Here is a 17,672-nt window from a genome sequence, read left to right as displayed (position 1 = left end):
TCAAGCTTCCTCTGCAAAAAAAATGACAAAAAGGGGCTATAGAGCGGTTGGGCTGGATAGAAAGGGTTTCTCAGTACCATTCACAGACAGCTGCACACTCGCAAACACTGAGCCACAGGAGCAAGCGGCTCGAGTCAGTCCCCACAAGCATTGATAAAGGCCCTTTTCTTACAAAGCATTTAAATATATGCCGATATTTTTCAGCATTACCAAAAGTTTCACTTCACATCACATTCCTTGAACTCTGTGCCTGGACAGTCTATTTATTTGAAAGCTCCTTTTACATATTATTGCCATTTTCGTATGAAAATAAGCATCTGAATTCCTAACCGCACCAACTAATTTGAGAGATAAGCTAAAAAAAAAAAAAAATTCTGCACTACACACGAAATAACTGCTCAGACATCAGGAGCTTGCACGCGGGAAAAGCTTTCACGCACACAGGTATGAAGTCATTCACTCCACAAAACACCGTCCCCTCTCGTTTCAGGCACAAAAGTTCTCCTTAAGGAAGACGGTGCCGAGGGCAGAGATTGAAGGGAAGTCAGGACGGAGAAAAGGCAGAGCTGCATCCCCCGAAGAAAGAGACTGGGGCCCGGAGGAGCCCTGCGGCTGCAGCTGGGCGCGCAGCCAGGTCCCAACCCTGCGCAGCAGGGGACTTGGTCATGCTTATCCCAACCACACCTGAGATGCGCTCCTCACTATTTATTAGTGTCTTACTCCAAGGCGGATAACGGACAGGCTCTTGTTGATAAGAGATGCATAAAATTAGGAGCAGCCACAGGAAAGACGGAGGGGGTTAGTGATTTCAGCTTCTTCACAGGTTAAGGAACTCGGCGTTTGAACGCTTGGCTTACTTCTTCCTAGCTGTTAGAGCTGGTCTAAGAAAAGTTGTTTTCTTTCCCTTCAGACCTAGCCTGTAGCTCTGCTGTCCTGGCTCCTGCTGGCAGGAAACGTCCCTCTTTCCCAGCTCTCCACACCCACAGCTATGCAGACTACCTCGGTCAAGGCAGAGGGACAGGCTGAGACTGGCCTTCTCTGATGGACGTGATTTTCAGTTCAACCATGTTCTCCTCCCTTCCTCAAACGAATTAACCCCTATGCCAATTCAATTCCCATTAGCCAAAAGGTAAATTTAATTTGCTGATAAAATAAAGAGAAGAGCACATTAAAAGACAGACGAAACATCAATTCTTATAGTCAGGCAAAAGATTTCACTCCAGAAGACAGACATTTAATTTACTTGCCCGGACACTGCACAGAAAAGATATTTTTTATTTTAAAGCAGCCCAAAGCACTTAAATGGCCTTCCAGATAGCATTTTAATGTGACACTAGAATTTTAATTTCACTCTTTCCAAATCAATTAAGATTTCATAATAAGACATCATTTGAATGAAACACACAGATTTTTTTTGAACTGCTATAGTTCAGTGATGCTACCAACTCTAAAACATCAGCTAATGATCTTGCCCGATAACCTTGACTACCGACCACTAAAGAAGTCGGTCCCAATCTAAACAAACATGAGGGTATTTTTAGAAGTACAAAAGCAGATGGAAGAGATTGAGTTTCACTTGCTTGTAAGCGCACGCGCCACCATTCAGCCCTTCACGAATGACTCATTACAGACGGAGAAAGAATTCAAGAATCTGCTTTCACTCTCCTCTTTTTAGCAACATCACATCATTCTTGCAGGACAACTACCCCACTGCTATCCCAGACAACCTAAGGGTCCTCAAGGAGAAAACTGTGGTTGAACACACAAACACAGACTTTGTTTGTTTGTGTCAGAGGATACTGACCTTTCCACTCAATCTTTTATTTCTCCTAATATCGCTCCTCTTTCCACTTAGAGATTTAGTTACGCCCTTCCGAAGGTATTGGACTTGTATTGAACATAAAAGCCAAAAAGTCAAAATATTAGTTCATAGATGAACCAGCCTTTCCCAAACTGTACTCAAATCCATAAATATTTTGTAAAGCTGAGAGGCTATCGTGCTTAGAGCACAGACCAGATCCCTCAGCTGCAGGAACTCCATTTGATATTGCATTCTTTATTATTCTTTATGCCTTTTTAAGGTAATCATTTATTTAAAGTAGGGTATTTTAAATACGAGTCATAAGGGACTCGAAAATAACTCATCTTACAAGATCCTTGATAAGTTTCCATGTATTCTGGAACACTGGAAAAAGGTTCCTTTCTTGATTAAGGCCTCTGTCCTACAAGCATTTACTACTAACATTGGTCCCTGCTTAACTTTACACACACAAAGAGTCCAACTGAAATTTTTCATATGTGAAAAGTTCATTTGGCAGACACTGAAACAACGGAAGGAATCAAATCCCACACGGTATCTTCTTCCCAGCTTTTTCCTACTGTTTGGCAATATGCATGAGGGAAATATTAATTATCTGACTTGTAAAATCAGCCTCAATTTTACACCCACTTTGCTTTAGTTTCAACCAGAATCAGAGCTTTATATTTTATATGAACTTTTTCCTCCAACATTTTTATGCCTATAATAAACCATCTTGTTCTAGGGAGAATAATTCCTAGACACTCTCATTTATGACCAGTTAGTAGTAAAATGCAAATATTTACTAAAAAGATAAAACAGTAAAGTAACAGTTAACTTGGCACTGAACATTAATGTTTTTTATTTCCATCATCCTGCCTGAAAATCTCTTCTTCACGATGGGAGAGACTGGAAATACTTCAGAAAAAGCGTTCTGTGTGTCAGAGTTCCTGGGATATATCTTATTAGTGGTTCAAAGTTAGTATTTTTATTTAAGACTCCTAAATTCATTTGTCTTTTTATAATTCACTTCATCAGACTGATTTAAGTGCCAGGAAAAAAAAAAAGCGTTATTGCGAAGCTCAAACAAAAAACTTCCTTTCCTATGTACAGACATATTTATATTGACATTAAGGCTGCTGGGCTCCTACTGCTACTGTAAAATGGGTGCAGAGGTAAATGCTTCAGTAAGAGCAGCTAGAAATATCGCGAATCTTATCTTCTGTTTAATTAGCACTGAAGAGAAGAAAAACAAAAACGGAAAGCATTTCCAAGACGCAGCAGTACACCCAGCCCTGGGCTCCCTGGAGGCAGGCAGCGGCCGTGGAGCCCCTCCGCTGGGCGGCAACGCTCAGAGCCCGCCCGGACCCCCGCCTGGACTCGGCAGCGCCCGCGCGTCGATGAGGAGAGCCCAGTGCTACTCCGGAGAGAGAAAAGACGCAAAGGGGTGTTGTCAGTTTTCCTCATCTCCGTTAGTTTAGCTGCAAAAACAAACAGAAGGCTTGCGGAATAAGATGGCATTTGATGACTTACTGTTCTCTCTGCTCACGTGGAAAAGAAGGGGCTTATAGATAAAAGTCACGCCTGGAAGCAAGAAAAACGTAGCGGCTGCTTCATTTAACTATGAATAACTAGAGCAGTCAACATACTGCGGCTAATAGCTACCAGAAGTAAAGATCATGGTTCACGACGAAATCCTCACCTCAGGTCTGCCACAGAGAGCACAACAAACTGCAGCCAAACCACCAGGTACGTGAATAACCACAACTCCATCAAAAAATGTCGGATGACGTTACGAGATAGCAACGTCTACAGATGACGCTGCTTTATCAGATGAGGCATCAGCATCGACAATTGTTGTGAAATACTCTCAGCACCAGAGAGTCTCATCTTGGAATAAGTGAATAAATGCAGGCACAAAGATTATTTCCATTTCATACCCACTGCACAATTACCTTTTAGCTGCTCAAGACTTTGGTCCCAGCTCTTTTGCCATCCTGAATACAAGTAATGCAAAAAATCCCAGCGTTAAGGTGGATCAATTAATCAGTCACTGTTATTAAATATAACTAGTTATTAAAGTCAAGACTCAGTAACTCAGGGGGAACTCTCACGTGGACAATGTGAAATCAGCTGCTTCTGATGGGGGCTGTAAAGACGACGGGTTCCGGTGCTACTGTCGATCAAGCACAAATGGTTTCTGTTATATGTAATTTTTGTATTCCAGAGATAAAGTGAAACGCCTGTCAGCCTCTTAACACCAATAGCAAAATCCTAGTCCCCATAAAACTTTCAGGGAGACAGCTTAATACATGATAGCAGTCCTTTGCATGCAAGCGGCTAAAATTCATGGCAGTTTTCCTTCACAGCTGTACACAGAAGAGATGCATGATTGTAACTCTGCAAATGATACAAGCCTTTGGTTTCTATAATGCAGCAATAGTCACAAACGTGGAAGGATTAGCATGTGAAAACATTGAATTTCTCTGTCCAGACACAGAACACTTGCTGCATGGCTGTCTCTGGCCCACAGTTTGCATTTCAGCCTTCTGAAATAAAGAAAAACTGTGCGCCTCTGACACACACTGCATTCACAGTTCTTCCTTTTTTCTAGCGTGCCTAAGTAACACCAAGCCTCAATTGCAGATTACTGTCCGTAATTGATGTATTGCCAGAAAACGTGCCCAGCAACAAGGAAGAGAGGGGACCTTGTTCTGCACCCTCTCTGTACCCAGTGGCACATGGGGACTACGATACGACGGCTGAAAGAAAATTCCCAAAGACGACATTCCTTTGGAGAGCTCCTCGCGTGCAGGTCCTGCAAGAACCTGGGGATAAGAGGCGGGTATGACAGTGATACGCACTGCTGCGGCCATACACGCAGAGGCTTGTAGGCAGCGCAAAGGAGGCTGCTCTATATAAGCATGCCCTTCAAATGCCAGGAACAGTTGCTTTTGCTCCAAACCCACGCCAGGCTCAACAGCGGGTCCCTCCATCCCCGCGGGCAGGATTGCGTGAGAACAACTCCAGGAGAAGGCTCTGAACACAGAAAGGCCAAGCAGCTGCCACAAGCAACAAAGGAGCAGTGATATTTTAAGCATCCTAAATATATGTGCTTGCAGGTGGGAGCTAAAAAGGCTTAACGCCTCACCTGAAATTCTGACCCAGGGCTGCCCTGGTCTGTTTACAGGTCAACATCTCCCAGCTCGCGTGACCTTCGTGTAGGCCAACAGCAGTATTTCTCCTTTGGTGGCAGTAACTGCCATCGCTGATAAGCGTGGTATGAAAGCAGTGTGTGTTATGCAGAAATCCTTTTTTAATAATTAAGTAATCTGAACCGTTAAACAAAGAAGGAACCAAACATAAAACTCTAAGGCAGCACACAGTTCTGCTCTTACTAAAGTCTGAATAGCTGTACAATTTTCTAATTATAATTTTTTTTAAGCAATTAGTGCCTACTTACATGTGACACAATAATGTGGTATCACACTCTGAGTGTGTATCAAGCAGTTCAGTTAACCTCCATCTTCACGACACTTCATTAACTCACAAACTTCTTTGAATCCATTCTACCCATCCTGCAAATCTGACTTTTGGCAAGAAATGTTTGCTTTCTGTCAGATGCAATTTCTAATTACTCAGATGCAGGATTAAAAAAAAGTGAAAATTATGTTGCATGCAAGGTTAACGTTGATAGTGGTAAAAATATCGATGCTGCTACTGCTGCACCGGAGGCAAAAAGGCACTGCAGGTATGCAGCTGACAACACACATCATTCGAAAGCTATTTACTCTCTCAGCGTGCAAGCTAGCTAACATGCCATCTACAAAAGGCCCATGTGCTGGAAGCTATCCCCTATGACTGGCACGTCCACAGGGAATATTTTGATCACAGTTAAAAAAATAATTTGAGCCATTTTAAGCATACGAAGCTCCATTCAAACACCACATTTAAGCAGAAGCTTGTTAAACAAAGACTGGATTATCGAGATGATCGTGTAGTTAAGCTACGCCTGTTTGCACATGTTTGACTTTACACACTTTACATCATACGGCAGGTACCTACAGTTTTGTGGCTATCCAAAGAACCTGGACAATAACTATTCAAGGGAGTTCACCGTACCAGTGTATACATCTTGAGCACACTCACCAGTTCCAAGCACTGTCGGTGCCCGTATGCAGCAGCGTAGTGCACCGTGTTGTACCCCTCTTTGTCTTGGATGGATGGATTAGCATCGTTTTGAAGCAGGAACTCTAGACACCTGGGAACAATTTGAGAGTTTAAAGGACAGCTCATAATATTTACCAGACTCATTCCCCACTGCTACTATGAGTGACACTGGAGATGGACAGTTAATTCTGCATTCTAACAGTACCTTAAATCATGTATGGGTTTGCTAGCTTTTCACTCGTCGTTCCTCTATACACTCGCCAAATTTTTATACAGAAAATCACTGCTCATCTTTGAAGATCTTCTTTATAAAAACAGTCTTCAGATCAGCCTTTGCTGTCACTCTAGATTGTAAAATGACTTTCTATTACAAAGCCAGAAAGAAAAGCACCCTATATAAGCACCCTACTTGGAATTGTTCCTGTTATATCTAAAAACTCATTGATCAAACCACTGGTCCCCAAGCAGGTACTGTGGTAAGCTGAAAAATAAGGACTTATCTTAGTCAATTTCCTAACATGTATGCAAAATATATTTACTTCTCTGTTGGAAATTTCTTTGAAACTACATATTTTTCAAAGGATTCTTTCTGCTCTTAATAGCTCCTGCAACTTTTTTGTTTGTTTGTTTTTACACCTTCAAGCAATCATAACTTTGTTACTACCCTCACTAAAAATTCATAGTGAATGTAAATATTAAGTCATATTTTAAAAAAGGAAATTTTACAGCAAAGAAATAATAAGCAGCTAGAGGAAAATGTCAATCTGAGCAAAGACATTGTGGAAACCATTGGTCAACTTCTCTTTGCAACAAACAAATCCAGCGCAAAACACCAAAATCAGTGCATGATGCTAAAAGAATTATTAAATTAATAAAGCAACACATTTTCAGTTAAGAAAGAGCAACAAGCACAGAAACAGAAAGACTAAGGAACATGGTCACAGAGAAGAGCAGAAAGCTTTTTCCTTTAGGTTAGCCCTCGTTAATGTTAAGCGTTGTCTTTAGCAGAGCAATGAACAAGCAAAACAGGGAGCGTAAACTGCAGCCCAAAGCAGGGACATTCTCCAAAAATGCAGTCTAACTGCTGTATTGACACCAAACTTACAGTGCAGCTTCTTTTTCCTTCATCTCACTCGCTCTTTCAAGTTCTTCAGCATTTTCATGGGAGCTACCCAAAATATTCTTTCTTCTTAACATACAGGACAGAAAAATGCAACTTATTTTCAAAATATCACATCAGTGATTTTGACGCAGTCTGCCACCCATCCCCAATCTTGCCTCCAGTAGACCTCCTCCAGGCAACAGCAAAAATTACAAAGGTAAATATGTGCACTACATGGGCCTGCAGCTAGTAAGTTTTCCAAACAAGGGAGACACCTACAACATGGCAGTTTATCATCTGGCAAATCAAAAAAAACAAAACAAAACAAAAATAAAAAAACACCCACCACTGTAAAGTTCTGATTTCTACCAAAAACAGTTTGATCATCACTGTCTTTAATCTTTCTGTTTCTCCCACATCTCGTCTTTTGCTTCCTTTGCAGAGAGCAACCAAGGTTACCACAGCTTGCTTCTTCCTTCAGGAACCTGCTGCTCTTCTCTAATATTTGAGATTTGGAGTTCTGGGAGACTTCAGCCACAGGTACTAACCTAGTCTATCTTGAACCTGCATTAGCTGTGTTGCTGGCTCTTCTCACTTTCTGTGAAATACTTGGCAACACTGCAAGGATATCCCAGTTGGATTCTTAACGTTCTTCAAAGAGCTGAGTATATCTTAGTATTCCCGCACGCCCAGATCATTTTTAGCAGCCGTGCATCCCAGCCAGATGGACAGCAGACAGAGGATTATGATCTTTACACAGACATTACTTGGCCACCAAGGCTACCACAGAACACATACTTGCAGACTACTGTGAATCACCACACATTTGTGACTTAAAAGGTTTGTAGAAGTACAGTTCGCTAATATGAATCCCTATACAACATACATATTCCAGACTGGATCCTGCACAATGCAGAACAGTACATGCCTTCTTTAATGTTCACTTTCCCATTTCTCCTATCAACATTTGACATTCTTCACGTGGGTAAGCAGCAGTATAGATTGTTCTGCAAACCCAGGGTCTGTCTAATGTCTGCTGCCTCATAAAGAAAACTCATTTATTAAAATCTAAACCCCCCTGAATATTAATTTTGTGAGCTCACAGAAGGTGCTCGTGTGCTATGCTCTATCAGCACAGCTGTTCAAAGCTCTAACAATAACAGGAGATACCTGGGGGTTGACCAGGATTTTAAACATCTCCTGTAACAGCTGAAAGTCATACCTATACTGCTTTCAATTAACTATGAATCAGTGAAATCCCAAAATAAGTGTGTCTGAACAGAATAAGTGGTGATCTGCAGAAACAATAGATACTCAGAAACTCCAATCATCTACTTAATGAAACTGCCTCTCTGCTCTCCACTGCAGAAAGGGGTACATTCATTCTGAAGACCATAAGCAACAACAGCGACAGTCAACAACAGCCTCTCAATTCTTGTTACATCAAGACTTCTCCCTGCACTTACATTGCGCACATCCAAAATAAGACATTTTGAATACTCTTTGGACTGAAACTGCCTGAGTACCTTGGGAGTTTTTCCCCCATTCAGCACAAAAAAAAAAAAAAAAAAAAAAAAAAGCTGACCTACAAAATCAGGCTTTTTTACATGCAGGAACCCCATCTACGGAGAGCCAAAGGCTAAAAAACAACGCTGAATTGCAGTTCTCAGCACCGAGAGTAACAACTCTCTGTGGCAGGACAGAATTAGCAACACCCAGTGGCAAAAACCTTCACACCAGCCTACTTCACACTGTCCATGAAAGTCGTTCTCTAATAGCAGCAAGCACAGTCCTTTGAAAATCCTGCTGCTTTCTACTCAGCACTGTTCAGGTTTGAGGGTGACAGGGAAAAAGCTTCTGATATTGGTATTATTGCAGCAAATGATTAAGAAGCTAACGATGTTTGGCTATGATATCCAAACTTCTACCACGAGGTTATGCAGAAGACTTCCTGGAGAGGCTTTGAGGTAGTATTATACTGGGAACGAACCATAAGCCAAACATATTTTACCAGACCTCACTATACAAGAAACCAAAGAAAATAATCCCTTGGAGTCTGAAGGGAAGAGGCAGGGAAGTACGAGAAGCTTGGGAAGATCTAAAATAAATACAAGTGGCTAACAGTTTCAAGAGAGAACTAACAGAATAACTGAATCTGTTTGATACAGTATAAGGAAGTAAGTGCCAAAATACGCAACAGACTGGGAATTAGACATTGCAGTAACCAGCCACAGGACTTGCAAGCTCTGCAGCTGTTCCCCCCTTCCAGCCCTTTCCCGCAAGAGCAGCGCTGCATTCTGCCAAAGGCTATTCCCCAGTCCGCTCTGTCTCTAAAACCTCTAAAAAGCAACCTACTTTGGAGATGGCGAATGTTTTTTTTTTATGAGCTCTGACAGTAGAGAGGTCGATGGACAGATCTATCCCATTTCTGCCAGCACATCTGTCAGAATGGCCAGATGTCTGTCTGTCACTACAGTCCATCTGGAAAAACCTCTCTTCTGTTGTCTCTCGCTCCCTCCCTTCCAAAGGGACGGTGGAGCACATGCAGAAAACTCTCTCATCTTCCTCTTGTGAGGAAACCACACAGAGGAAAACAGACGACAAAACCGTTGGGAAATCAGTTCAGTAGGACAAGGTGGCAACACTCTGCAAAACTGTGCGTCACCTCAAAGGTAAGCTGTATGGCTGAAATACCACCCCGTCCGGGGACCTGGTTTACAGTCAGAGCAATTCAGTAATGGGGCTACGCGTACATCTGAGGGGAATCCCCTCACTAGTGGGATTGTTTTTTGGTTCAAATGATACTGCAGCAGGAAGATAAGTAGCACGACACTGATCTAGCAAAACGCTGTAAACAAGGACTACAAATAGGCTTTCTTACTTTCGGTCCATGTCAGAAGCAGCAGCATAGTGCAAAGGGGTGCGTCCCCAGTCATCTGTTTCATTAATGTTGGCTCCTGTTGTCACCAGTGTCTCAATACAGTGGAAATGACAATTTGCAGCTGCGTAGTGCAGAGGTGTCCTGAAACGTAAGCGGCAATTTGTTATCTCAGATTTTAATACGCAGCATGGATAATAACAATAAACCTTAACTGTAGCACTCGTACAGATTTCCAAGTGACCACACCAGGTCTTTATGTTCTTACACTGAAATTCAAAGGTATGCAAATTTAACGAAAAATTGTGTTAATATGAGGTTTTGGGGCTCCTACAAGAGGAAAACTGCTCCTACCAAGCATAATAGCATAGGGATTCTCAACCCATGGCTTGCAAACAACTTATTCCCAACGAAAGCCTCTGCTGTTGCTCTGTGCACGCGTGACTTTCTTCCAGTTAGGAAGCAGAGCAAAGCACGGTGTCCCTCACAGCACATTATTCAGCTGGAATGGCTGCCCATGAGGAGCATAGGAAAGCTGTATTTCTAACAACTTCACTTTGCAGACATTTCACACTCCTCACACAACCATTGCGCTGGCTACACCTACTCCTCAGGCTGCTGAAGTTCCAAGGTTGAACAAACCTTAAAAGAAATTCAAAGATAACTCCAGAGGAAATCCCTCTCCTACCACTCTCAAAAAAAGAAAGCAACAAAACCTATGTCCTGGAGACACACGAAGCCTTTCTCTTGCCTCAGAAATATTCCCAAATGGAAGCAAATTAAGCTCCTTCTAACCCAAGGTTGTTCAAACGTACACGTTATGCATGAGACCTAGAGCTGACTGCCACACATTTTTCCACAAGCAGCTGAGCTGAACAGAGCAGCTGAGCTAGGCTTTATTATCCCCTCCCTTACAGTTGCTTTTTTACACACACTCACACATATCAACTCCTCTGTCTAGGCAGAATTTTCATAGTACTATTACGCTTTTATTTTTTATTACGCACACATAATTGAGGCTTTAAAAGCTTCTTTGCCCATAGCACAGAATTAAATTTGAGCTAGCTGCAGTCTGATAATCCACCTGCTATGCAGTGCTATTCAGCATAACTGAGGAAGCGTGTCTTAACAGCTAAACCTGCCTCTGCCTAAGGCTCAACGGCAGTTGCTTGGTTTGAAGAGCTTCAGCTGCCCAGCGTTAGCCCACGGAGGCAGCCCCCATCAGACAGTGAAACCCGAGTCAGGATTTAACTCCAAAGCCGTTGCGGCTTAGACAGCCTCAGCAATACCGGAGGTGGACGGTGACAGAGACGTGGGGTGAGCCTGTCACTCTGGTGAATTCCACAATCCAAGAAAAGATCCATTGTGCAGGCAAGTTCAGCACGCCGCACACTTGGCACGTGCCGCTCAAAGCCTGAATGCCGTGCAGGCAGAGCTCACGTTGTCAGCACAACTTCCAAAGGGTCTGACATTTGCAGAGGCTCCCTCTGCTATGCCAAAGTCCTCAACCAATCCAAATTAATTTGTCCCCTAACATAATATACTTTTAATTGGAGGAAAGTTGCAAGATAAAAATCAGCCAAAGGATAGTTCACTTGTGAACCCGATTCATTTAAATGGGACAGAAGAGCGCCTTCATTTTTATTGAAGTATTTGACACACTTCCACTGTATATATTAGAGGATATGAGTAATAACCCACTGCTGTCCCCTCCACCAAGGAAGGAAACAAAACGCCCAAGCCAGGCCAGAACCTTTCAGCTGTAATTCATTTGTATTAGTATAATCACAAAAGCAAAAATCATCTGAAAAAAAGAATTCACCAGCACATTTAACCTCTCAGGACACCAACCACGTTCTCTCTGAAATAAGTAGCACCAAGAGCACTTAAGGAGGACCTCCGCAGCGTATGCCGTTCCAACGCAGCTACTGTCATCAGCGGTTTAACTGGAATACACCTTCCTCACCCATCTACAGCAACCTGCAGAAGTACACGCACCCACCGAGGTTTGCAGGAGCTCAGAGGAAGAAACCGGAACACCTTGCAGTGCTCTCGTACCTCACTGGTACGAGCGAGGGTGGAAGATAAAAGAGCGATCCCAGACAAAATGGAAAGGCCTGACTGCTAGACAGGGCAATCCCACAGCTTTAAAAAACACTGCTTACTACTTGGATTTGTGCAAGCTCACTGTAATGCTCATTTTTTCATTCTCATACGTAACACGGGCAAGGGAAACTGTTTGCTGGAATGGGAGTTTTAGGCTGGGTTCTCTCAAACAGCTGCAATTGGGAAATATTTTCAGATAGACCCTAGACAACTTAACGCTTAAAGACGGGTATCTTTTTTCAGTACTTGGGAGGGTAGGCAGAAGAGTAACTTATTCACCTGAATTTCAAGATGGCAAGACAAGCCAGCATCTCTTACCATCCTGCCCAAGCGCTGGCAAAACTCTTGTACGCCCCCCAGGCTTGCACGCCGTGAATAGCCTTTGAAGCCACAGCCTGGCTAGCAGTATGGGAGGTTAAGCACACTGCACCTGCACCCATTCTGGGGTGGTACGGCCATAACGGTGGTGATGGATAATTGCATGATGCTACAATCTGCTACCGCCTGAGACACAGTGCGCTAAGTCAAGGTGATGCTATTGTAGGCTACAGTTCTTCCCACCTTCTAAGTTCACCCCCAGGTTTTGGAGAACGACTAGGTTCCTTCTTCAGGAAACTTTGGCTTTGTTTAAAAACACATGGCAAAATGCTGAACAGATAGTCTGGAGCAATCAGGGAGTGAAATCTCTGCATCCTTTCCAGGCATAGCAACACTCATGGCAACACTTCATATGGGGGAAAAAAAAACCCTAGGAAGTACATCAAATAGCAGCAGTCCTTTCCATCATTACCCAGGCGCTGTCTTGGGTGCATAAGCACAAGAATCTAGGCAGTAAAAGAAAGCAATAAGGAAAAAAATAAGCCAGTGATATTTTTAAAACAGAAAACTCAAGAGGGTGAGCTTGGTTTTTACGTATTTAATGAAGTCTGCACCTGTCTGTTTGGCACTTAACTGCCGCAGCAGAGTTCTGTAGGGAAGGCCCATCTATTTCACTGTTTAGCGATTTTCATGGAATATATGACTCCCAGACTGGGGTTGTCTTTCTTGCTTGCCTGCTACTTTTTTTTTTTTTTTTTTTCCTCAAATGAGCTTCATAATTTACGTACCTCCCACATTTGTCCTTCTTATTAAAATCTGCTCCACTGCTCTGCAAGAGTTTTATACATTCAACGTTACTGAAAAGAGAAGTAAAGAAAAAGCATGAACAAAACAGAAGCTTAAATCTTGGCTGTCCTTCCCCACTTGCAAAGAAAAAAGTTGTTCCACTATTTGCCGTGCAGATATAGGGTACAGCAAACTACAACTGCAGCAAACTGAAAATGAAGCTTTATGAACATACTCCTTTATTTCTAGGAAAAATCAGAATTCTCTTCCACTGAAGTAAAAATTAAGCAATTACTTCAACAGAGAGCAGTAAACATGATCTGAATTCAGGGGCTTAGGGATTTCCAAAGGGTGCTGTACTCTAATGCTTCCCTCACTGAACTGCTATTTTGTAAGAGAACTTTAAAAGAAAATTGTTGCTAGCTTATAAAATGCCAGTCTAATAATGAAGAGGTGACATTTAACTGAGTCCACCCCCATTCAGCAAGGCATTTAACAAGAAGCACTTTGCTCAAATCTTGTTTATTTCAGTGAGATTCAATCACAACAGTTACTTTTACATTTAGGCTCACGTGAATTGTTGAATATTGATAGATTCAAGCATGTATTTGGTGCTTTGCTTTGCTGAATAAGGGGCATAGATATTTAAAACTGCTGTTATATCAATATTGCCTTTATATCAGTGGGTGAGTTGGGCTCCGTTGCTTTATATCCGTTGAAAGAATTCACCACATTGTAACTTCCTCATCTTGTTTAAACTTAGGTGATTCTTAACGGAAAAGAAAACAGCTGAATTCTCACATCTTTGCAATTCAAGCAAAATAAACGTATAAGAGTAAAGCAGAAAATGATACATAGCACTTTTCAAGACTCCTTTGTCATTCGCAAGGGCAATGAATCATTTCTGTTCTGAATCACAAGAGCAGGCCCTTAAAGTATGTTCTTTTCCTCATACCCATAAAACTCCCATTAATGTAATGGGAGTTACAGGCATGTGTCATTAAAAAAAAAAAAGGGGGAGAGGGGGGAAAGAAAAAAAGGCTTTTCTGTAGCTCCAGCTCCAGGAAAAAAAAGACGACTGGATGCAATATGTTGGCGTATGTTCACTCTTGCTCTAAATTGCTATTGCATAAAATATCTACAAAACACTCACCACAGTGTACTAAAAATAAAAAGACTTGTTAGTGATGACAACTGCAGTAAACCACTGAAAAAATACAGCTTATTTTCATGAGCCACTTCTGCTTCTTATGAAGCCTCTCCTCCCTCTTTTGGGCTTCCATTTTTTTTTTAATTAATCCTTTGGAGCCTGGCCTTATGGAAGAGGTAGTATTTGGAGAGTACACTACAATGATGTCAACGCAAACAATAGTCATACCTTCTCTATTAATAGCATGAGAGAAGTATCAATAAGAAGAGTACCACAAAAATAATAAAAACAGCACTTGGAACAATTTCATTAGATGCTTGTAATAGTGAACATTTTGTGATCTTCACTTTGGTCCCCCAAGGAGTGAAAACAACTTCTAAAAGACTGCCAAATAGCCACTTTGGATGACCACTTCTGCTTGCTATAACCGTGGAGAAGCTAAGTTGGATTCCAGACAAGGCTCCATCTTTATCTGTCTTCTGAGCATCAAGTCCTCAACAGAAGAGCTGAAACTCAGTCCTTGCCAAACGTTTTCTCCTTCTGCGAAGGTTAACTTTGCAGAACCCCCCTGACAACTACTGGGAACTACTTAAGCTACCTGACTGCTACAGTTTATGAATTAAACTGATTTATTTCGGTTTTCATCTGTTTCCACTTCTGGGCTCCCATCACTCATCAGTACTGCGTTGTCCTAAGAGGACAACCACCTTTCTAATTTGGTGAACTTCTTTTAGAAGTTTTTAAACTTGCATCTGAGAAATGGGAAAGAAGAGGGAGGTGAGCTGCACTTATACTCCAGGAGGGCATGTGGACGGTTGCATGGTTGCAACTTTGAGGCAAGAATACAGCCCACAGGAGGGGGCAGGGAATAACTGCATGGGGCCAGCAGCACCCAGGAGCCACAGCTCCTTCTCCTCCCTCCGCTTTGCTCCTAGGACCTGACCGTTTCCAGCTGACCGCTAGCCCTCAGCTGCGAGACGAGCCACTAAAAAGCCCTGTGCGAGTATGCAGCATCCCCACCCAAAGGGCCAGCAGTCTTTACAGGGGCATGGAAAGGAAGAGTTTGACCTGCAAAGCCATGTTTCAAACCACAGCCCAGCTCTCCGCAGTAGAAAGGGTCAGCCCATCCCCTTTACCCTGTACGCAACCCCTACGTGAGGGCCACGGCAAAAGACCGCCTCAAGCGACCAGGATTTATGGCAAATTGTTCTGCTTCCCTTTCGCCACAATAAATTCCTTCGTGGACAGCACAGCCCAGCTGACTTGCAGCAGATCTGCAATGAAATCACGGAATAACGCCAAACAGCTACGGTTAGGAGTACTCACCCTCCTGCAGCGGCAGCGTGGAGGCACGTTCTTCCAAAGCTGTCGGGGGTGTCTATTTCAAAGCCTGCAGACAGCACGTGCTCATTACTAAACAAGGACACTATGCTATACTTTTGTCCTAGTTAAACCACAAGAAACATTGCAGAGACAGAAAAATCAGTTAGTTAGGAAAAACAGAACGCAAGCAACTACAGTCAGAAAGAGGTTGTCATGGAAACGGCAAGCGGCTGCTCCAGCTTGGCAGCTCTAGAGAGCGAGCTGCGAAGGCGCCAAGAAGCTGCTGCCACATCGAGCTCTGCGCCGCATCCCTGCCGCAATCACGCGGCAGGCGTCTGTGAGAAAGACCCTTACCGAGAGAACTGTGACAGCGGGACACGAGGACAGAAAACGTGAAGAAAGGAGAAAATCCACAGAGCTAGCCTAAACATGAAACGGGGCCGTTTTTATCGCGTGTGGGTTTCAGGTTTTCAGATTTTGCAACGAGGCTTCCAGGAACGTGCAAGGATATTCGTCAAGACGCGCAAGGCCAAAGAGCCAAGCCTGACGGCATTCCTTCTCCTCACCCACAGCTCTTTCTCTTCCTCCCCGATCTAGTGGGCAAGGCCAGAGCACACCAACGTTCACTGCAGTGGGGTATGTAATTAACATTTTCCACACTTTTTAATACCCTACAAGACTCAAGGTGGTGGAAGAAAAGTAGTTGTAGGAGATTTTAAATGCTAAGTAACGAAACAGTTTTCTAGAAAAGACACGATCTGCCTTGTTTTGTCACTCACGGGAAATCTTGCCTGGAAAAAAAGAATTCAGGATTTGGCACCTGACCGCTGCCTCTTAAAACATTCGCGTCAGCAAACTCCTGCTTCTTCTGCTTTGGACGCAGAGACTCCTCTTAGGATACGACACTTTAACCAATTTCATTTTGCGTGCCCACAGAGCTTTGACCAACCTATTTTCTTTACTCTGGCTCTGATTCAGAAACACACTTCAGCACGGATCTAAAACCTATTGTCTTCAGCGAGATGTAAATACCTGCTCCAGCGCAGGCCTCAAGGAGATAATTTCCTGAATTATTACCTTAGGGAAAACGGAACAAAACAGTGCCCGACACTCCTACAATATGGACAAGGGTTCTCGATTTCCTCCTCTTCCTGGTGAACTAATGCAAACCCTCTGAGAGTGCCAGGAGAGAAGGGCCGCAGGCACGATCGCTCCAGGACGCGAGGAACTACCCGCGTGCCGCTAGGAAAGGCTCGCACGCTCCGGACACGGCACCACGCAGCCCAACACAGCAGCACAGGAAGTCTTTCATTTGAACGATTCACAACAACGAATATAAAAGGGGCGTAAGCAGCACAGACACAGGTTACTCGAGCTGCACGGACGCTGCTGGATTTACTTACCCGATGACAACAATTTCCTGCAGCAGTCTGAGTGAGCGTTTAGCGCTGCTAAGTGTAAAGGGAACATGTTGTGGATCCCACACCTGAAAGGCACAACGGTCTCATTACACAGAGTCACGTTAAAAATCCAGGTTACGTACAAACACAGCGCACAAAAAGCTCCTGCTATAACGGCAGCTTCTTCTTGCCGTGTTAATTTTATCTGCGTTTCCTAACCAACCAGCTCAGGAGTTAAAAATACTCAGATACAGCAAAATCTTGGCATGGCACTATGAACAGAACGTGGCAGGAAGATTTCTAAGAACTCAGACGAAACCTACGGTAAGGGAGGCGGTAAGAGCGCGCACGTCGCTTGGAGCCAGTTCCCAGCCTGGAGTGCCCAAATTCCTGCAGCAGCTCCACATGCTGCAACTGCCATGCTGAGGCAAAAGTAAATGCTGAAGCCTTCCCAGTGTTATTTCTGCAATCTACTTTTATTGCAGTTAACATAGATTAGATAACTCTCACTTGGGTTTTCACAACCTCCACTTCTTCCCTCTCCACTGGGGCTCCGGGGTCTCTCACTCTCATGCACTGCCACCAAGGAATTTAAACGCTTTCTGTCTTGTACCCACATTTGCACATCGTACAATTAGCCC

At 43.3% G+C, this 17,672-nt stretch overlaps 1 protein-coding gene across 9 annotated transcripts in view; it reads right to left on the bottom strand.

Annotated features, from left to right (window-relative positions):
* The window catches only part of ANKRD44 (ankyrin repeat domain 44), a 142,530-nt gene that overhangs the window by 28,290 nt on the left and 96,568 nt on the right, over positions 1–17,672 (bottom strand). For 5 of the 9 annotated variants that reach the window (XM_068948251.1, XM_068948249.1, XM_068948253.1 and 2 more), the window contains exons 11-16: positions 17,035–17,117; positions 15,635–15,752; positions 13,161–13,229; positions 9,952–10,092; positions 7,074–7,157; positions 5,948–6,059 (exon numbers count right to left, since the gene is read on the bottom strand). In XM_068948251.1, the coding sequence (XP_068804352.1) occupies positions 5,948–6,059; positions 7,074–7,157; positions 9,952–10,092; positions 13,161–13,229; positions 15,635–15,752; positions 17,035–17,117 (607 nt within the window). The remainder of the gene's footprint in view (positions 1–5,947; positions 6,060–7,073; positions 7,158–9,951; positions 10,093–13,160; positions 13,230–15,634; positions 15,753–17,034; positions 17,118–17,672) is intronic. The other 4 variants (XM_068948258.1, XM_068948252.1, XM_068948250.1 and 1 more) reach the window with 1 other exon arrangement.

The sequence above is a fragment of the Struthio camelus genome, chromosome 6, assembly GCF_040807025.1.
Source record: "Struthio camelus isolate bStrCam1 chromosome 6, bStrCam1.hap1, whole genome shotgun sequence".
In the NCBI taxonomy this organism is placed as follows: Eukaryota; Metazoa; Chordata; class Aves; order Struthioniformes; family Struthionidae; genus Struthio; species Struthio camelus.
Note: the sequence above shows the minus strand (reverse complement) of the source record. Positions and strands in the feature narration are given on the sequence as shown.